The following is a 22,814-nucleotide window of genomic DNA, read 5'->3' as shown; positions in this document are numbered from 1 at the left end:
GTGAACAAGATAGACACAGTCCCTGCCCTCAAGGAGCTTACAGTCTAGTAGTTATACAGACAAGTACACAGGCAATTACAATGCAGTATGGTAAGTGCAGTGATGGGGAGAAAACATTAACAGGGCACCTAACTCAGTTTCATAGGCAGGGGGTGGTGGATGGAAATCATCCCAGGGCAGGTAAAAGTCAGTTTGAGTACTGAAGGATGAGTACAAGTTAGTTAGGTAAAGAGGAGATAGGGAAGAAATAGTAAATGCAGTGTCCCATGTGCTGCTTTTGAGGTTCACTTGCAGTGGGGAGAGAGTGGGTAGGGGTGAGAAAAATCATGGAAGAGATAAGTAAGGACAAGAACCAGGTCATAAAGGGACTCGTTTGCTCTGTTCAAGAGCTTGGAATTTTTCCTGAGGGAACAGTGTGTGTGTGTGTGTGTGTGTGCGTGCAGTGTGTGTGTGTGTGCGCGCGCGCGCACGCGCGCACGTGCGTACACGTTATAGTGTACACGCTATAGGTTAGAACTTTAAAGATTGCTCTTACTGCAGCACAGAGACTGAATGGGGAATGGAATCTTGAGAACTGAAGTGAGGTGATCAGTCTTTCACCTTTTCCAATGTTATCTTTTCTGATATCACACCCTGTGCTCTCTCCTGTCTATCCAGTTGCATACGCTCCTTAAACAAGCCTTTGACATGCATAGTTTTAGGCTACTGCTCATCCGTAAAACTCTACCTATGAAAACTCAACTCATCCTTCAAGGCTAGACTTCCAAAATCATCCTAACTTGTGCTTTCTGCCAAGATCTCTAAGTATTGTTATGTTTATTTGTATTACAGTACTTATTATTTCAAATGATTCAAACCTTCTTTTGAACCACGTTCATTCAATCCATACAAAACATAAGGTGATTTTTGCAAATAAACATGGGTATATTTTCTTCACAATTTCCAGTTGAAAACGAGAACGAATTCTTCATTCTATTATTGGTGCCTTCAGATGATTTAAGCGGAATAATGAGAATAGGGGAAAAGCCCAAAGAGACACATTATTTTATGCAGCAAAACACAGTCAAGTAAAATTTCAACACACAATTACAGGGTATGTTGCTGTTATGGCAATGATTCATTCCCCTATTCAAACACTCCATCTTTGACAATTTAACCCACTCACCAGCAAAGATCTGTAAAAGAGAGTAGCTGAGTATGCAAAAATAATAAGGGCTAGCTACATTTTCCAATATGGCCCACACTTGTACAATTCTTCCTACAGTCTTATAATTTCTCAAATAACTTTGAGAAAGATAAGAAAAACTTTAAGCTCTGTAGACATTGTAAGAACATCTGTTGTTTTATTCTTTTTGGTGGGTACAAAAACCACAATTTTGTACACAGAACAAGATTATAAATAATATTGATACCATGAGTGACCCGTAGTCTCTTTTGATTCTACATTGCAGACTGATGATTTTACGTTAATGTCGTCTTCGTTTTGTTTTTGTTCTTGGTAGTAAGACAAATGCAATCTGGACAGCAACTCATGTGACGGAGTGAAGGTTACAGCAAACAAGAAGATAACCAACAACTTTTATAAAAAAAAGTCTCTAAAGTTTATTACAGTGATGGCATTTATATCAATTATTGCAATGTATTGTTCCCTAAGATGGTTAGAAAAAAGAATCGTGTTCTCTACTGAATTTACGTCAGTTAAAAAGCAAGCATGTTTCAGTATTTTTCTCCAAAGTAAGTGTAAATACTTCCTTTAAATTTTTTCACAGGATTTACATGTTTGTTTATTATTTTCTTATCACAGTTTGGTGATTTGTTTTCTCAGCTGGGTAGTCTTTCATCGATTATATGGGTGTTCTGGAGACACAGGTTAGCATGTTCATTGACTTCTATAACTATTTCATCCCTTGCAGTGAAGGCCAAGGCCTTTCTGAGCAAGAACTTCAAAGTTGATGCACTAACTCGCAAGTCTGATTAGTTTTTAAGTCCACTCGAGTGAAATTTGTTGCTGTTAATACACCCATCCCAGCTCCCCCCACCCACTCCCCGAGAAAACCTAAATGTTGAGTTTTCCTGATATAAAATCTGAGTTTGGGTTTCCGAGCTGAGCTCATGCACACGTTGCTGCTGCTGAAGTCCGGCGCATTAGGACGTACTTCCCGCTCTCAGCCGAAGGATTGGTTTAGCGAAGACCCGCACGCGGCGCGTCCCTCGGGGCTGCGTTCCCATCAGTCACCATCACAGTTTAATTAAGGCACTCAATTATTTTTTTGGTTTTTATGGTAGGTCTGATGCAATGACAGCCAATCCTGAACTTTGTCTAATTGCAGTTCCAGTGTGTACAGCCTTTGGGCAGTCAGGCGTCAAGACACGGCCATTTTCACCCACACTCCCAGTGATGGATAATCTGGCTTTGTTTCTTATGGCTTCAGAAAAGGTCAGCTGGATTGCATGGAAAGGAAACAGAAAGAATGTGCAGTGTTACAACATTTCTGTTTCTTCAACAAAATATGACACAACAAACACCAAATTATTAGACATCTGCATTTTTTTTCCCGTATTCATTCGGTCACATGAAAAATGGTTATCACGGGAAAGAAAAGCTCAACTGCAGGGAAGAATGAATCCGTCTAGAGTTTGTGGTCCTACCTGTTTAAGAACTCACCCTAAAATCATAAAACAAGATTTTGTTTAGCAAATCTGGGTAGGTCACATCTTTTAACTTGCTGCACTCTACACCCTAGTACTTCTAGTCCAGTTTAAAAGCTCCTTTAGATTTGACGACTTCTTTATTTTGAGTCTTTTCGTCTTGCTAGAAAATGTCTTTGCAAGGATTATACTCTTAAAATTGTGACGGATTTTCTAAACAAACTATATACATAGAGTGTTCATGACAGATTTTCCTGTTTTCAGAACACAGATCTATCCACAGACACTTTCATTCACTCACAACAGGTATAGACATGACCCAGAACAGCACAATTAGTGACATAAAGTTCATTCTATGCCTACTACAGAAGCTAAGGCTTATATTCTAAGAAGCTTTAGGTGCTTAAAGGGGGTGCACTAAAAGGGGACATGTTTCAATACCTTATGAATGGGGAACTTCGCAGATTGAGGTTATGGGTTCAGGTCTCTGAAATCCTCATTAAATTCTTTTGTTCTCTGTCATATTAGATAGCAGATAATATTATACAGACGAGAAACAGGCACTATCATGTAAATCTACTGTTTATTCACTGTCTTTAAATTCTTTCTAGAGCTGAATTTTAATGTTAACTCAAGAGGAAAATAAGGTAAATAAGATATTCCTTACATTTTTATAGCTTAGATCATAAGTTTCTCATAACTCGTGATGTATCTTAATTCCCTGTTGTGAATTTAAGTAAAACCAATTTGTTAGGAATTTCCATTTCTGTATTTATTCTGCCTTAGAACTTCAATATCTGAATAATTATACACTACATAATGAAGTTAATAATTGGCGTAGAAAAGTTATAAGGAAAAGGTTTAGAGATCAGATACCCTGATAAGTTGAAGTCAAATTGCTAGTTAATGACATATTTATGATAAAAATCAGGTCACGATCATAGTTCTGCTTTAGTGAACCATCTCAAAAATTAATACTTATCTTCCTAATCAGAAGTCAGGAAACAGTCTCTGTAGAAACTCTACTCATCACTAAAATAAACCAAGACCAAAGTCTGAATTTTTTTCTTTAGATTTCCTTTAACATTTGATATTAAGTAAAATAGAAATTGTTTTTTAAAAATTAGTAGTTTAATTTTGTTTCATTTTAATTTTTTTTGAAGAGGAAGTACTAAAATACAATTAATAAAAGCAATGTGGGTTTTTTTGGAGGAATTTTTGCAGAAGGCTTTTACTGTAGTATCTATTTTTGTTTCCTTTCTTTTCTTGATTGCCTTTGTGAGGAAAGGAAAACATTCAAAGCAGGAAAGTTTCTGGGTAGTTTTGAGTAATTTATCAATACAACTGAAGGTATTACTTAATAAATCTTTACCAATTCCTTATTTTCTCTTTAAATCTTAGTGTTCTTAGTTCTTAGAATTCTTATTTCCTATCCTCGTATCTCTGCTTCTTCTACAAAAGCTCATTTCTATTCATTTTGATGTGAACCTATTGAGGCCGCTCAAACCAGAAAATGTTCTTAAAAATTTCCATATGATCTGCATCTGGTTGGATCGTTGTGACTAATGGCTATAACCTTAATTGTATGTGTTCCCTTTGAAAGCTGATCACTTTCAAAGTAAATATTCTACCACATATTGGAGGTTTCAGGTTTTGAGATTCTGGGACAATGTTATCTAAATTATCAATCATTTGCATAATTATGGCCAGTAGAGTCTTTGAAAGGAAAAGTCCATTTAATATGGGAGTGTGATAAAAACTGCTTACTCTCAACTCTTCTCTACAGGCACAGATCATCTCATTTACCCTGAATGCCATTAAATCTTTTAAAAAGTGGTATGGATATGAATTTTTTCTATTTATTTGAAATTTATTGTCTTACAAGTTCACCCCAGCCCTAAAGGCAATTCATGTGATGAACTGCAATGCCAGATTCTGCTCCAAAAACATTATACATGCAAATTGTTTATATATAACCTGGAAATTTATTTCTTTTAAAAAACTTCCCAGAACTTTGTAATGAACTAGCACCTATGAGTATTTCTTTCTAGAATTTTCTAATATTCTTTTTTCTTTGCTTAACTGCCCTTGGACCTTGCTGATGGTTGGAATGCTTTTGCTATACCAAAGAAAAGTCAGTTTTAATGAGCTGGTTAAAAAATTTATTTAAGGCATTTTATAATATTAATCTCAGAATGAAGTCCAAATAACTGGCTTTGAAAATTTGTCAAGTGTTATTTTTCTCAGTTTGGGAAAGTCTCTCCTCAATTCTATAAATATTAAGATGAAAACATTCATTTAATGGCCAAGTAACCTTGACAGCATCCTAGCTTGTTACTTTGCTATTAGAAGACATGCTCAAAACATTCTGATGTGAGTGGATTGAGGGTTTTGTTTTTAATTCTTTTCCACAAAAATTGGGAAAGAACCACTTTAGGCTTATCTGTGTGCAGTTATATTCAGTCATCGATTTTAAAATTATAGATAAAAGTAATAAGATTTTGGTTAAAAGGGATGGCTTTTGTTCATTTTAAGATACTGACATGTATTTCAATAGCTTTCATATGAATAAATAAATATTAAAATCAAGAAGGGTTACCTGACATGACCTCAGATATACATCTCATTCTTATGAAAATTATACTGGGTTTTTGACCCTAGGGCACATCAAGCACTGAATGTCTCTTGTGGGTTTAAAGGCTCATTAATTATTTTAATCAGAATGAGAAGCTTATTCAGTTGGCTATTACATATAATTTTAGAAAATGGGTTTTAGAGACCTGATTTTAAGAAGGGCAATAACAAATGCTTTTAGATCTTATTTTAAAACAACTTTATCATTAGAGGAAAAAAGTAGTCATTTAGATTCTTAAAAAAATGATCTCCCTCTCTTATATTTCACTGAATGCCTGTAATTTTTTATTGTGACACGATGAGTAAGTTAGGCTGATCTGGCTTATTTAAAAGCAATTGAAATTTAAAAATTCATAATAACTCACTGCAACTTTTATCTTTTACAGTGTTCCTCCTAAAGAACACATATATTGCTGACATCTTTTATGGAGAAACTGCTATATATTGCCTAAAATGTCTGCTCATTTTAGTGATATCGTGAACATAAAAGCTGATTTTCATCTAACAAATGTGAATTGTAGTCAATATTCTAATGATCACTCCTGCCTCAACGTCTGGCTCAAGGACTATTGTCAGATAAACAAACGGCCAGGTTTTACTCTGAAAAATATAGGATGATGGGTAATGTAAAACAAATTAGAATAAGAATTAAAATTCGTTGAGCATTTACTATGTGCCATGGAACTTTTACATATATTTTTTCTCAGAAAAGTTTTCTTGGAAAATCTTATCTGGCAACTGTTTAAACTTTGATCATTTGAATCAGGTTTTATGCTTATTTTGTTAGCACTTATTCTAAAATTGGATTGTTCCAGAGAAGATAGCCTAGTCTGTGTACAAGGAAACCCAGATCAAATTTCCAATTTCTCTCAATTTTTGAGTAGAACACACAGTTTAAATTATTTCACAGAGCAATTCTGGAGGTTTGTTTTTGTCTTTCTGACCCTTTCAATGCAGATATCTATTGGCAACATAAAGTTTCGAACAGTACATCTGCAGCAAAAGAAAACCGAACCACTTTGCACTGAAGTTTTTAAAAATATAAAGCTCTAATTAGAAGCAAGCAATACCACCACTGGACAGACAGGTCACAACACCGCGTTTACAGGATGCATCACCCACTCACTGTAGTAGGCCCTAAGTCCTACCCCTAAATTTTAATACTTTCGGTTCCATATACGTTGTAACCTTCTCTATAGGTTGCTAAATTCTGGGTATTCTGCGAGGAAGTTGGGTTAAAAGTCTGTGCACTCTTTGCCACCTTCATTCTCTTCGCTTCTGCCCTGGACTTGTAACAGAACTCTATCAAAGCCACCAGCATTGCCAAGCCCAAGCCGCCAACCAGAATGTAGAAAACGCCTGCTACGTTGCTCAGGCTCAAGGCACTCGTCTTGTCCTGCGGGGGATAAAGACACTTTAATTAACTGTGGAAATGTCACATCCAGAAGGTAAAAGAACATATGAAATCCAAACAACTAATTAACATAAATGCTTAATTTAACCTGAAATTATTTACATGTATAAATTGCTGACGTAGGTTTATGGATTTAAACATAGAGCTTATAGCTCTCAGGAGAAGAGAAATTATGATGATTACCAATAAATTGTGTGTAATTACATTCAATAAAATCGGTAACATTTTTATCATTATTAAATATGTTATGAAAAGCACTATACTTAGCCATAATAAGCATTTATATATTACATAGTGTAGCAGAAGTGGGCTTATTATTGTTAAGTTTGAAAATGACATGTTTAAAATATGATTACATGGGAAAGAGAGCTCTTTTGGCTTTCCTGTCATTAAAACATACTTTTAATGTTTGATATTTCTCTTGAATAAATCTAATTTCACATTTCCTACTCAAGGAACTAAGGGTTTTTAAGCTAGCAATTTCATATTTTGTTTGTCATTACTTCACCAAATGATGCAAATAATGTGCTAGTATACACATCATTTGTTCTTTCAGTCACATCTGTATGGAAAATCTTCTGGAAAGTGTCACTTTTACATATTATATACTATTTAGTAATAATTATATATGCATCATACTTAGGTAACTTTTTTTAAAGATAACTTTTTAAAATATACAAATTACCATGGTCAATTGTGAAATACATTATTTATGTATGGACAAATTTATAACTACTTCTATTGGTTTAAAAACGTGATTCAATTCCTACTGAAAAACACAATCAATGAATATTTTAGGCATATTATTCTCCAGAGCTTCAGTATATGTATTATCTCATAATAAATTCAGAAATAGTCAAGTATATGATTGGAAGATATTAAAATCATAACAAGAATTCAGACTTTTTTATAAATTATAAATATGTATATTATATATATAACATTATTTGAAAAATATTTTGGGTAGGCTATCTGAAGGATGTCCTCTGGCCATCTTCTCAGCAGTGTTTCATGCAAAATGTGATTTAGACTTAAATAGTTTTATTAGGAGAGTGTTTAATTAAAAAGATGTACCATGTACACTGTGCATTTAGCCATGACATCAACTGACTGGGCCGAAAATTTAGGGTAACTTCAGTTTTTAAAAAAAAATCACTCAAGTATTTATGCTTCTCGGACTTTACATAAGGATTTCGAATAAGTATTTCATTACTTAGCCAAGCTTATCTCATTCCACCCTGGTTCAAAGGCAGACAAAAGTGATTAAAATATAGGGATAAGCCCTAAAAAGGATCAATTAATAGTACTTTGTCTCTTTCTTAAATTAATTGAGGCTCTTCTATTTAAACCAGTCAGTTGTTTAGTCTTAGATTAATATGTATCTATTAATGTGTGTGTGTGTGTGTGTGTGTGTGTGTGTGTGTGTGTGTGTGTATATATATATATATATTTCTTTCTAAAAGAAGACAGAAAAAAATAAGAGTCCAAGAATCTTCAACTATGATTTTCTGGCATTGTTACTATGTTCTATTAATGTGGGCAAGCATTTCGATTCATTGATAAATTGTTACTTTTTTCTTTAGAATGAAAGTACAACTATTTGTCACACTATTTACATTTGTACTCAACGAAATCAGGCTTATAGTTTCCTGAGTTTGTCTAAAAAGAATTCACGACTAAAAGATCTTAGAACTTGAGAATATTAGTCAGAAAACATTGATTTATTTAAATCATTTTGATAAAATAGATTTGGAATATTCATTATGTTTATCTGTCGGCCCGAAAATATAATAGGGCCCCTTCAAACTAAAGTGTAATGGTTGCCAATATAGTGACAAAAGACTAAACTTCTGAATAAGATATATTTAATATTTAAAATCTTTTTCTGAATGACTGCTGATAGTTTTCCCATTTCTTGTTTTAAAAATACATCCGTTCTTGAAATAATAAATGTCATGGTCTTTGCCTCCAAAACAAATAAAAACCTAACCAAAAAGCACTACTTTTATTAGTGGTACATAAGTTTGAGAATAATATAGGGAATTTTATTATTTTATATATTTCTGTGGTTAATTTAAATTTGTTTAAAAGCCTTAATATTGGGAGCAGGTTGCAATTTCCTGAAAAGACAGTCCCTGTGGCTGAATATATATTAGCTTCTATTTAGGCAGTGTATAGAGAAATGTTTAGTTTTCAATCGTTTCCATATGCTTTTTATGTGCGTGTGACAATCGCTCTCATTACTGCTTTGTGAACACAAGAGGAGGCCCGAACTGCAGCGACTGACCTTGCTTCCAGAGTCCTTGGGTCCACATTCACCTTTATCGTACCACCATTTGTTTTTCAGCTTGTCTAAGACGCCTGCCTCACTGAGTTTCAAAACGGCAAGGTTTACAGGAGTTCTTCACGTGGAAAATAACATAAATAACATTATATATGTTATTTTATGTTATTCAAGTAAAACTACATTAGAATCGCATGGCAAAGTGACAGAGCAGAGGCCACAGTAGGTGCTATGTCTTGTACTGTAGGCCCAGGTTTAGAATCAGACATAAAACTGGGGCCTGCTCCATCGCTTTAGGTAACAGGCACATACTGCTAGGGAGGATTTTTAAATAAAATATATGCAATTACTGTGAATCCAAAACTATTGGCCTGGGTTGGGTTACAATTTTCCCAACATAAGTGTGGGAGTCATTCAAAACCCGAAAGTTCCTTTTTTCCCCACTTTCAAAATAAATGGAAGTGGTTGTAGGTTATCAGACAGACTTAAATAGAAGGTACATAGGACTGGTTTCATTTCTCACATGCATTATGATTTAGGTAGTAGGATTTTACTTAATGCTATAAAAGGATGTCTACAGCGCCCATCATTAAATGAATTCCTTCACCACTCTCATCCAGGACTGAATTGAAAGAGGAGGGTGATTCTAGTGTTACTAAGGACCACTTCATGCAGAGGAAGGTCCTTATACACACAGATATGTAAATAACTATTTTAAAATATAAGCCCATGCTGATCTTTTCCTTCTGAATTGCAGTATTTAACTAACTATCACCAGGAGCAATTTTCAATCATCTTCTGTCTACATATTAATATGTTTGAAGTATGAAGGGGAGGGACTATGATATATTCTACTAATTCTTAACAACAAATACATGATAGGTTTGGGGTAAACGAGATCTTTATCAATAGACAAAACTCTTCGTACTATAAAATCTCATTTTTCTTTTCTACCTTCTTTGAGTCTTTCAATTCTAAATGTTTCATAAAGAGTCTCAAAGAGTCAGTCATCTCTCAACATCAATGTTCCAAGGAATCTAAGAATTCTTTCTGTTTTCATTCCCATGTTCACCTCTGTGTGTATAAAATAAAGGGCAAGAAGATGAATGGGAAGCGGCAACTCCTAGCATCTTTTGTTGTTACTGTTTTTGTGGTTGGTTGGTTTTTGTTTCTTTTTGCTTTTATAAACACTCAGGGAGAGACTTGTCGCAGTCCTCTTGACATTTATAAGGCTACCACAATTGTTTTATTTGGCTGTATCTCTTAATGCCTCTCTTCTTCTTGGAAAGGTTGAGTGCTTTTGGAGAAACACAGCATACATTTATTTAGTTACTGGAAAATTAATTCCATAAACCTATTTACACAACTAGGTAATGCATTTCTAATGATGGTGATAATGGTAACTAACATTTTATATGTTTAGTTGCTGTTATCATTTGCATTTTACAAAGGAGGAACCAAGGCACAGAGAGTTTAACTCATCTATTCACAGAACTAGGAAGTAGCTGAATCAGAATTCGTAACAGTCTGACTTCACAGCTTGTGCAATTAACAACATTAACGACAGAAGACTCATGAAATGGAGTTTCTGGTTTATTGAGTTTTCTGGGTAACAGCTTTAGTTTGACCCATTTACTTTGTACTGTTGGTTCTGAAAAATGTTTTAAAAATATGTTTTTCTTTTTGTTTATCTGGTTTCTAAACAGAATTTAACTTTTGTATGAATGTTATAAGATCTTACAAGGTTCATTATTCCATTTAAGAATATTTATTTGCCACATTCTCAGAATCCTGTTTTTTGGATTAAAATCTAACATGATTTAACATTTTTTACTAAAAGCCAAATTTGGGATGAGATGGGGTAAAGGTTATGGTTTCTTGGGGTGCTTGGTTAATTTAGCCCCAATCTAGCCCCAATCCCTCCCCTACTTCCACACTTCACCCTCCACCTCTATTTCTGAAGTGACTCCTATAAAACTACACCTTGGGTTGGTGGGTGAACTGCGAATTCCTTGAGAGCGAAAGCCACGTTTCACTCATCTATGTAAAACAGTATTTACCAGGGTATCCAACTCAGTGTAAGTGCTCTGTAAAGTTGCTACATTTAAATTATTTTGAATTCAGAACAAGAGTTTTCCTTTAACTGATACTATAAGAGTTTTTAGGTTTCTAGCCCAGGTTTGCTGAAGCCTTTTAAAACCCATTTAGGTACATTATATTAACCTATATTGCACTTCTTGAATGGGTGCAATGGGAGGAGGACTTAATGATGAAAATAGAAGAAAAATGAAAGCAGTTTCCTTCAAGTTTCTTCCAGAAGGGGAGGTTGCAGGCAAATTAGAAGATTAGATGAAGACCGCCTTTGGTTTATCTCTGTCCCTTCTTAAAGTCTTACCTTTTCCACTCCCTTTGTTTTTCTCTTGCCTCTTTGTCCCTTTTTCTATTCACTCCAGTAGCCTGACTTTAGAGAGTAAGATTAGATTGAAATTTTAAATATATTTATTATTAACCAGACTTAATGGTTGACTGGTGGAATGTCAGGCACTGAGCAAGGATTTTATTACTGAGAGATCCCTTTTCCAAGAGTTAGCTTCTCTTACTGGCTTTTGTTTATTATAAAAAGTTTTCCTTGCTATGAATTCATATTTTCTATAATAACCCCTTTATTCTTGCATTGGCTTCCATGGCTGCTGTGAAGGGGTATAGGCCATTTACAAGTGTAACCTATTTTAGACAGGAATGGGCTGTATTCTTCAAAGCGCTAAATTAAAAACTGGGTATTTTGTGATCTAATATAATTCCCGAAGAGCACATTATTTGATAATTGCATCTACAGAATGAATGATTTTTATATAATTATGCAGATCCATGAGTGAGCCTATTTTTATACACATAGAAGTAGAATAAAGTATAAAACACAGAAAATATAAATAATTTTATACATCATGGATGATTATAGGCATTTGCCAACATTTCCATCTAGAACCAGGATTAAACAACTTACATAACAATTGGCATAAAATTCTGTATGTGGTTTGTGCTTAGGCTAAATGATATCAGATTAACCAAAGTGGAAAATGAGTTTTAGACATTACAATGATATTTTTAATTGGTTCATTGTCAATTAGTAAATCTCTGTTATTGTATTCACAAGAACGAGTATGAATTTCTTATGATCATAAAAAAGACCACATTGCAATAATGTTAACATTATTGAATAAGTTTTTAAACAAACAAATTTGTACCCCCCAAATCATGCCTTTCTGCTTTATTTCATTTAAGATGTAGAATCTATTTTCTTGTTTCTTTTATAAAATTTTTACATTTCACTGTGAAGCCTCTGGGCCGAGGGCTGTCACGCTCACAACTGCATGCTCTGAGAATGCTTATCAGTTGAGTGGGGATGTTAATTATTTTGCAGCCCTGGGGTGTGACTGGAAGCTGCCAGAGACTTTAAATAGTTCAGTTGTTGGTTGGTTATATTAAATCATAAGCTCCCTGAGAGAAAGGACAGTAAGGAATTCTCCTTTTTCCCACAGGTACTAGGGCTATGGCCTTGGTTAAAGCAGAAGTTTAATAATTTGCTGCTGACTACAAGGCTGAAGATATCCTCCCTGGTTACAATCCTGTGAATGACAGGTGGGTCAATTTTCTCCTTATAGGAACCTATTCATATGAGGAACATGGTTTTCCCCTTAGTTTTCTCCTACCAAGATTCTGTATATGAAAATCAGATAACACCAGTTTTCAGCATGCTTGTGCTGAGATCTCTAAATGTGTATTCCCCTGTGCCCCGCCCCTCCTAGCGAATTGGCAATATTTAATTGGCTCTTCTGCTTTGGCTTTACACTCAGCAAAGGCTTAAGATCTAGCTTCATTCTCCAATTCAGCATTTTTGTTCCTTATTTTCCCTCTTTTGAAGATTAGGCAAAATGGGAGAGGCAAGGTGAGTTTAAAGAAAAAATCAGACACCTGAAGAAGGTAGAAACAACAATGAAAAAGCAACAACTACCTGTTGGTAATTTACTTTGATCTAAATTAGGTGAGGCCATTTAAATATCACCTTTTATCACAAATTCAGATTAGGGCATTATTATCGTTTAGATTGTAATCACCTATTCTTTTGGTGATAAATACTAGATCAATATTTTTTAGTATGAAAACAAAATTCCTGAGGGAAAATGAAGCATAATGCAATTTTATTTGGGGGAGCATTTTAGGTTAATTTTTGTAACATTTTAGAAATTACTTGTTAAGATTTGAAATATCATTTTGTAGTTCACCGAATACCTACGAGAACAAGTAATTTGATTTTTGGAAATTATAAGTTTAGATTCATATTTATTTCTTTAGACAATAAATGTTTATTTAGTGTCCATTATATACCAAACAGTGAGTTTCATGGAATCAGATTAAAATCCAACTGCGTTGTCTGACCTTATTTAAATAAATTAAAATGACTCTTGTTACATAGATTTTTCCATTTCTGCTTCTGCTTATTTATTTTCCTTCTTGAGTCTTTAATATACACTAAAATAGAATTTCATTATTCATTTTTGTGGAACATTTTATCTGTTAAGCGGTGTTATACTCTTTTTCTATTTGTAATAAAAAATTAAAATTTGCAAGTAAAATTTTTCTAATGGACTAGAATATCCTTGCTTTTGTTTCCTCTGGTGCTATCAGAGCACATTTTCTTACACTTCTAATTTGCATGGAGAAATAGTAGATTATTAGTGTAAACTTGAATAATTTTCTCTACATATATACGTACGCATATATTTATTTATATTTTTATGGAAACTATCAGTATATTCTAGGCAAATTAGGGCTCTATAATATAAAAAGAACTAATACTCATTAAGAAAACATGGTTGGTGACCTGAACAGAGATGTCTTGAAGGGGAACCATCCTGGAGGAAGCCCTAAGAACTCTTTCTAGCCTCTCTCTGCTCTTGTTCTGCAGGAACTCAGATTCTCTCTCGGAATAAGGACGTGGATGATCAGGAGTGGGTCCACACAATTCTGTTGTTTCTTTCTCTTTCACGCCTCCCTCTGTGACCAGAATTATCATTTGGCAAAGTTATTAGATGGAAATACACAAGTGAGCTGAATTTCAAAGGCTCTTTAGAATGGGAGTTGAGGGGAAGTTTGTGGCATTGAAAAAGGGTGAAGTCGGCAGGCATTTAGCAGATACTTCCTGAAAACAGAGCATTGTTTTGTGGGTTGGGTGGCCAAGTGAGAGAATTTATAGCCTGAATAAGAACCTGAAGAAAAGTAGAACTTCTTGTTTTGGGTAATTCTCTAGATTTTAAAAGAAACACAAGAATGTATACTTCTAAATTTTTAATGTTCTTATATATCAATGGAAGAAGGTATATAAGAAAAGAAAAATCAGAATATTGCCATCTCTGAATTGTTTTTAATGTTTTTTTCTAATCGTATACATTTTTTTTCTTTAGACACTGTTTAGAAATTTAAAAAAATTTTATGAAGCTGGAAATATGACATGGATGTAGTGAAGACAAAGCTGAACTGCTCTTGTTTTTAGAGCTTGATCGTTTTGCAGTTTGATCCATTTATAGGAGGCAAAAACATCTAGCTCGTATGACTATCTTTGATTTATTATTTAACTTGTTATTTAACAGAAGCCTGAGGATTTAGGTGGAGAAATGATTTTCTGGTGGGTGTGCTAGACCGATATAGGTGAAGCCAGGTTGTTGCCGTTACTTAAAAACATTTCATAGAAGTTCTATTGAAGAAAACAAGAAACACATACCCTCTCTTGTTCTCCCTCCTTTCTTCACTAAATTGCTCTTTAAAAAACTAGCAATCCTTGCTGCTTTCCAAAACCAAGGTTTATAGGACTACAATGTGTGATCCACAACCTTTTCAAAGCCAGAGATTTTCAGTGACTATTTTAATTAGGTTGTTTAGTGTGTCCTTAAATTGATAACTGTTGCAAATATTTTTGCTTTGACAGTAATTGCATACTTAAGTTTGTGAAGGGACTTGACTAGCAATTCTGGTGGTATTAGTAGGTCCAAACTGTAAGTCTCCCAGCAGATGCACCTATTACTTTACATACTGTTTACCCGCTTTTGGTGACATTGAGGCTAACCTTGGAGTCACCTCCCCCGCTGCCACATTCTCCTTTGTCGTACCACCATTTGTTTTTCAATTTGTCCAAGAGGCCTTGTTCATTCAGTTTTAAAACTGCGAGGTTAACAGCATTTCTTGAAACGATAAAACATATTTTGTAAGAAACTGCACAGCTGTTAAGATGTTAGAAGGAATGAGGACTTAAGTAAGCTCTTTCATAAGCTTCTCCCAGACGCTAAATAAACCTCTCATTTTGCCATTCCTGCAGCTCCTTCCACAGAGTCCAAACCAAAGGCAATGGTAAACTAATTTCAAAGTGTATTAAACATGTAGTATTTAGTGCTGTTCACTTTCACAGTTCATTTACTGTCAAATAACCGACATCATCATCAACCAATTACATAAATTTCTTTTCAACCTTAAATTTACTAGTAATTGAGAAAGAATTGTGTCTTGAATTCCTTTGCCTAGAATGTCAACGACTCAAAAGAGACTGAAATGAAAATTCATTCCCATAAGGAAAAACATAATGGCATAAACAAACCAACAAGCCAGCCACTAATTTGTGTGTGCTGATTTCCTGACAATAGAGTATGGTTTAATTATTATTCCTTTTATTGTTTGTGAGAGTTTAGTTTGTTCATTTGCTTGATTTAGTTGGTCTGAGAATTTAGAATTTCCATGTTTGATTCAGTTACTCGGGCTGGAAGTCATAGGATAGTCAAGGTGGTAACAGTTTTTAGGGAAAAGTTCTTATATTTGAATTAATTACGTGTTGATTCTTAAAGAAATTGGATGCTATTTAGAAACTAGGATCACATAGCCAATTTGACTGTTTAAGTAATTAAACCCCAGGAAGTCCTGCTGCATGTGATGTGGACTTTGCAAACACTCTAGATTAGATTTTCTCCACGTTTCTCTCTATAGGGGAATAGAAGTAGCATTTTCTAATTATTCTCTAGAAGAATTAAAAAAAAGTGTCGTGGTTTTTTGCCCTCTCCTCCAATGCATTTGATTTCTTTCCTACTTTCAAGTTACATTTTTAAAATGAAGAATTATGTCTTTCAAGACGTTTTCCTATCATATAATGAAATTCTCTTAAGTTAGGAAATGGCTTATATACTGAGAGAATTTGGGTGCAGTTTGTGCTGTGTTGTTTGATAAATACTGAGTTTGGTGATTACTTAATGCTAAATGAATTATAAACAAAAGAAAACAAAACTACACCATATTAATGAGTAGCACTTGAACATTGATTTGCAAGTGAAATATCATTCAGTTGACTAATAAAAAGTCAACTGAATAATAATAATAATAATATAATAATAAAAGTCAACTAATAATTTCACCATTAAACAGCCTATTCATATGTTTATTCTCTTAACATGTGTTTGTAATATTTCAAGTAAACGATGTTCATTTTCCGTGATGTTCCTGTTGTGGTGGTCTGATCCAGTTGGAGAGTAAACATTTCTCATGAGTAAACCACACACTTTGAGAATAGTAACTCTTTTTAAGAGTTAGACTGTCATTTATTAAATGATAATTAAATAATTAGCTGTTCCTACATTACCAAGTGACACATTAGTGGTGTGAAATAGTTAATATACTTCCTAAAGTAAACAAAATAAGGTTGTCAGTTTAATCACCAAAAGGACCAGACTGAAGTGTAGGTATGAATAAGTTAGGTGATGATAGAGACATCTATTTTTTAAAAAATGCTGTTAGGAGAAAAGAGTTGTTTTAATTTATTTTGTGTCCATAGAAATTAAATTTGTCTTTCAATATTTAAACCTAACTACTAAAATTTCTATTTGGAGAAATTAAGTTTTATAATCTACTTTACTTTAGCCTTAAATATTTATATTAGTTTTTTTTTAAATGAAGTAATATCCCAATTATTTTATGTGTTGGTTTAGACCATTCCTTTGATAAAACTAAAACCATTTCATGAGAGGGTTATTTAACAGGGTTATTAGCCATATCCAAAGACAGTTTCACAGTACAATAGAAAACAAAAAAGCAAAATAAAGGAATGGATAAGGAAAAAAAGCTTTACATTGAGAAAATTGTTCTGGAATAAAGCTTTCTACAAAATTTTTCTAAGACATCGTCTTTCTAATATCATCTAATAGGCCATGTAAAAACAGTTTAGTTTCACACTGCTATTCGTATGTGTGTATACATATATCTATACATCTATATTTGGTTAGTATAATACACTTGACCAATAGGTAATTCACTGCCCAGTTCACAATTAATCCACATGTTTTCCTACTAGAAACATGTGGTTCCTCGATAAAGTCCACTTTATACTATCATTTGTAAAATTTATTTTTCTTTAATGATGTATAGAAGGCATTTTATAATTCATATTTAGGGATACTTTTCAGGATTTGAAGATTTCTTTAATAATTCTGTTAATGATAAAACTGCCTGTTTTCTAAATTGTCTGACTAAAGATATAATTTCTTTATAACCATTTAGATTTAACAGGTTCTTTAAATTGCTATTTAAACTGTAGCATAAACCACATGTGAGGACCATTCGAATATCTGTTCTATTTTATGGAACGCTTTGCTATTACATGTTACTAATAATAAGAATCATCAAATGACTTTAAAAATGTATATATAAAGTTATCTCACTCATTTTGCTAGACTAGATTAAAAAGTATTTTTCATGCAGGCAAAAAGAAAGGAACTCTTACAGTAATTGTCAGCAAGCTTAAGGAAGTCTTAAGGAGTCAAGAAAATGAGGGATATAGAAAGCAGATCCTTGCTGTGCACATTTTACTTCTGCTTTGGAATCTCCTTTGTACATTTCAGACATAGATTTCAAAATCAATGTCAGAAATACACATTGACAATAAGGGATAGTTTTGTCCTCATTAAGCATCAGAGACGCTAAGCATCAGATCTGCCAAGCAGATGAGACAGAAGAAAAATATTGTGGGTCTTTTCTTACATTAATTATTCGTTTTGTTATATTAAATACAGCTTTTCCAGAATAAACTCAAATGAAACGGATTGTTTTCAATTAAAATTTGAAGAGAAGAAGAAACACGTGACCATGTACTTGATGGATGTGTAAACCACATTTAAGAGCCCAGGTGTATTCACAAGGACCTTTTATAGATTGAAAAAAGGCCCAGGTAATTTATGTGTTTGCCTTTGTCTTTTACGCCTTAGGGGAACTTTAGGTTAATAAAAACCCTCTCTAAATAGCTTTTTCCATAGTGGCGAGATGATGGGGAACTTGATTCAGGGTTGGAAAGAAAACACTCAGCTGGACAAATTCCAGGACTTCTGGAAAACTTCCAAGGGTTTTTATTCCTCAAATTTCCTTCAATTGAATTTGAGATTATGAAAATCCATACCTGATTGCTCTACCATCTGAGATCCATTTTTGTTACTGAGAAGATTGTTGAAATATGACATAAAACAAAGGCTTTGGAAAGGGACCTAGCAGACCTCAACTTTTTCCACTTATTAATTTTGGGTAAATTAATCTAGTGCAAAGTAAGATATTCTTATTGAAAGCATGCTTAATTCAGGCTGAAATATTTATCTCTTACCCTCTACCCTTCCATAAATAACTTATCACTAAATTCTATAGATGTAGATATGCTTTTATGCTTACTTTATTCTTTATTATATTTACTTCCAGATCATACTTCTTAATAGTGTAATTTTTCTGTTAGTGAGGTTGTAAAGTTTATATCTGATACAATGTCTACCCAAGTAAACAGGAAAAATTTTAAAAGTTTAAATTTGGTAAAGTATTTTCATGATTTCCTACATTTGAGAATATTTTTGTAAAGGACTGATATATAAGGTCTAGATTTAGTCAGTGTCTGCATACAGAATATTTAGGGCATATATAGTTTTTAGAATAAATAATTTACAATATTATATTTGGTCTGTTTAAAACAAATTCAGTTCTATTTTACTTAATAAGATGAACATTTCAATGCTAGCGATGATGTCAATAATGTATGGACTTACTGCAGTCTATTTGTCTAAACTATTGAATAATTTTGCTAGTGCTTTATTATCTTCTAAGAAAAGATCCATTAGTTACATACACACGAGACAGTCTCCTCAGTTTTAGACCTGCGCTGTCTTAACTGGAGCGTTCTTCTCATATTAAACTTTCATAGAAGTTAAATATCAGGTATTAAAATGTCCAGAATATTTACCTGAATGATACTAGGAATATATTTATAGTCTCCAATAAATCTAAATATATTTTTTAGAAAACTTAAAAATTATGTGAATCAACAAGAAATTATGTAAACGAATAAGAAAATCTCTTTAAAATCAGTAAAGGACATTTGTAGATAACTCACTCAAGAAGAAATACAAATCATATAAAAATAATTCAATCCAACTGGAATTAAACAAATATGAATTAAAAAAATGAGAATTCCTTTTTTCCCCTTTATATTGGGGAAGATAAAAGTAATGTTCAATACAGTCAAAGATTTAATAAGATTGGTGTCTCCATATACTGATGATAGAATTAAAAATTAGAAATAATAATATGGCTTTCTATAACAATAGGTTAAAAACAATTAATTCTTACCCTTAATAATTATTGATAATATTGATAATTATTGATACCAATTCCCCCTTTGTGGAATCACTCCTAAGAAATTAATAAGTAACATGGTAGATTTCATAGTACCTTTATAGAGCAAATCATTGAAGGCAACTTACACGCCCAACAGAAAAGGAGAATTTGGTGCACAACAGTGGTTCTCAAGCTTGATTCAAGCCTCAGAATCACTTATTACAAATATAGATATTTAGGTCGAGCTTTGCTATATCAAATTCTTCTGAATTAGGAGCGGTGTACCCATATTTTTACAAAGCTCCCAGGTGATGGTATTGATAAGCACCAATAATCCATATGACTCTATGTTTTACAACCATTAAAAATTTTTAATGACAAGGGAAAATGCTTATAGTATAATGTTAAGTGAAAAAACCCCACAAATTTGTATATTCATTGTGATCTTAATTTAAAAATTAAATATTTTATATATGTGTATATAATGTGTTAATGGAAAATATAGCTATAAAGGGATTATAATTGATTTGGATTGCATTTTGTTCTTTATGCTTCTCCACTCACTCCAAATTTTCTATAGTGAGAAGTAATACTTCAGTAATCAGTACAAAACAGACATAATAACCTCTCAGTTATTTTATAATATAATGTCTAATAGAATTGTTTTATTCAAACCAAAGTATATATTCTATTTTGGATCAAAAAAATTGAGGAAGAGGCAGAATTTAGGAGTTATTCATAAGGATCTCAGAAAAACATTCATTGTTCCTGATTATGTGGTCGCTTTGGTCTCCTTGGTTGTCTAGTCACAGGCAGGAGGACATGTGATAAATCTGGCTTCTACAAAGGTTCTACTTATTTGAGGGGAATGGATCAGGCAGAGAAATATGAATAATGCATCAATTAGCAGACCTATCCCACCAGACAGGACCTGCAGAAGGTTAATGGAACTCTTGGAGGCCTAGAGAGAAGACTAGCTGTCACATATATTTACATAAAGAGGGTGAGTTTTTTCCCTTTAAAGGGAAAAAACTTTTTTTTTTCCCTTTTATGCTGAATTTAATGAATATGATTGTGAATAGACTTGAGTCCTATTAAGTGGGTCATTAAAAATAGTATATATATATACCTTAGTTTTTAGAAAGAGATTGCATGGCAGGCAACTAAGAAAAGTCTTTTTTGATTTTTTGAAGGAATTTTTAAAAATTCAATTAAAAAAAATCTTCCACTATACTACATATTTACTGTATTCTTTTTTAAAAAATTAAACTAAAATTCCAGATTGGAAAACTCATATGATTTAAACTTTGTGATGCAGCAGGCAAACAGATGCAGAAAGTTTTCCAGGACTACTCTAATAAGAAAATAGCAATTTCATTAAAGAAATAAATAATACACAACTCCGCATAGACTATTCATTCTGTTGTTTAAACGAGGTTGCGCTGTCAGTATTGTCACAAATGTTGCATACATAAAAGTCTATCTCATATAAAAGGATGAGATAGGGAGGAGCAAAAATCACATGGAATTTTATTTTGTGGTTTAATTAGTAATGTCCCTCAAATAACGATGGATGACGAAAATTAGCAGAAAAACTGAGAATTTACAATAAATTCTGGAACTTTGTATAAAGTCAATTAATAACTCATTGAGAAAAAAAGAACTGTTTTATCAATTAAGAAAATCTATGAAGTAAATAAAAGTCAATAGGCTTTCAAATAAAGAGTTAACTGAATATGTCTGATCTTGAGGAAAGGCATTTGGGTTCATAGTCCCACCCTCTATCAGCTCCTCAGGCCTGGAAGAGTAACCAGTTCTCAGCATTATCAACGCTCCACTAAGTTTTCAATTTAACTTGTAGCTGTCTTATTACTACTTTTCTTCCCAAATTATTCCTTCCAGTAAACAAGCACAAGGCTCTTTTTGCTTCATTGGATTTGTGCACTCACTTCAAAAGGCAGAATTTGAGCTAAATCGCTCAACATATATATATGCAAACGTTTTTAGAAAAGATATTAAGTTTTCAATCCAGTTTGCTTATGCAATGACAAGTTTTGCCTAAGTGAAACTACTGATCAATAATTTAGTATCAAAATTCGGAAGAAACTTTTTTTTAATGTGGAAAGACAATTCAGACCCAACATGATTTATAATGATTATTTGAAAACCACTTTGATAAGGAAGGATTTATTGTCTCTGTTTTGGATTTTGGATAACATATGCAACTAAGTTAGTGTATTGAGACCTCTGTGTTTCGCAATCCAGGTGAATCAAAGAGAACTGAACAAATTAAGCAGATACTGGACTAGATTCCAGGAATTGTCTCTAAATTGTTCTTTGGAGTTTGCCTAATTCCTAATTGAGAACTAGGTCTGAAGAATGTGATTCTTTGAAGGAACATTGTGATTTTTGTGCGGATGTCTGCCAGTAATTTAGTCAGAGCACTATTTAGAGACTGTGATGAATGAAAATTGTAATTATATTTTTAGTGTTGAGTGTTTTTTATGTAATCCTTACAAATATTTCATACAGTTTAATTTTGTGATTTTGCCTATTTTTGGTCACAGAGTAGAATTTCCTATTCTCCTTTGGGTCATAGGCCATTTTTAGAAGTTGATGAAAGCTATGGATACTTCCTCAGGAAAAATCCGCAAACATACAAAACCACAGACTGGCATACAATTTCAGGGGATTCACAGACCTTGGATGAGCAATCATGAACACAGATAAATATCTGTTCTAGATTCTAATAACACTTATTTTAAAATTAATTAATGACAACTTTCAAGTATGCCTATTTAAAAGAGAAATAAAAATATTTCTATGACTCATTGTAGCCTAGAAATAACAGAGGTTTTTAAACTTTGCATAAGGTTTTTAAGCTGTGATTTCACGGGAAGGAGTTTTCAGGTACTAGCCTCAATTTGTGATCATTCTGTAAGCACTTGGTGCATGGGGCTTTTTAAAGGGCTCTGTGTTAAATCAATAAAAAAAATAAATAAAAACTGTCAAAAAGTACATTTAGTTACCCTTTTATAATATTGAAAAAAATACAATTATTCATATTAAATAATGTAAATTTAATTTTATTTCTGGTGGCCTTGGGGTGCTTTTAGATTTTATATGGGATAAATTCCCCACCCCCAAACTACTATC

At 33.1% G+C, this 22,814-nt stretch overlaps 1 protein-coding gene across 2 annotated transcripts in view; it reads right to left on the bottom strand.

Annotated features, from left to right (window-relative positions):
• Positions 1–472: 472 nt before the first annotated feature.
• The window catches only part of GRIA4 (glutamate ionotropic receptor AMPA type subunit 4), a 316,548-nt gene continuing 294,206 nt past the window's right edge, over positions 473–22,814 (bottom strand). Inside the window, exons 15-17 of one of the 2 annotated variants that reach the window (XM_039858731.1) lie at positions 8,985–9,099; positions 6,432–6,679; positions 473–2,442 (exon numbers count right to left, since the gene is read on the bottom strand). In XM_039858731.1, coding sequence (XP_039714665.1) covers positions 6,434–6,679; positions 8,985–9,099 — 361 coding nt within the window. In that variant the 3' untranslated portion in view covers positions 473–2,442; positions 6,432–6,433. The remainder of the gene's footprint in view (positions 2,443–6,431; positions 6,680–8,984; positions 9,100–22,814) is intronic. The other variant, XM_039858730.1, reaches the window with a different exon arrangement.

Source organism: Pteropus medius, unplaced genomic scaffold, assembly GCF_902729225.1.
Source record: "Pteropus medius unplaced genomic scaffold, Ma_sr-lr_union100, whole genome shotgun sequence".
In the NCBI taxonomy this organism is placed as follows: Eukaryota; Metazoa; Chordata; class Mammalia; order Chiroptera; family Pteropodidae; genus Pteropus; species Pteropus medius.
Note: the sequence above shows the minus strand (reverse complement) of the source record. Positions and strands in the feature narration are given on the sequence as shown.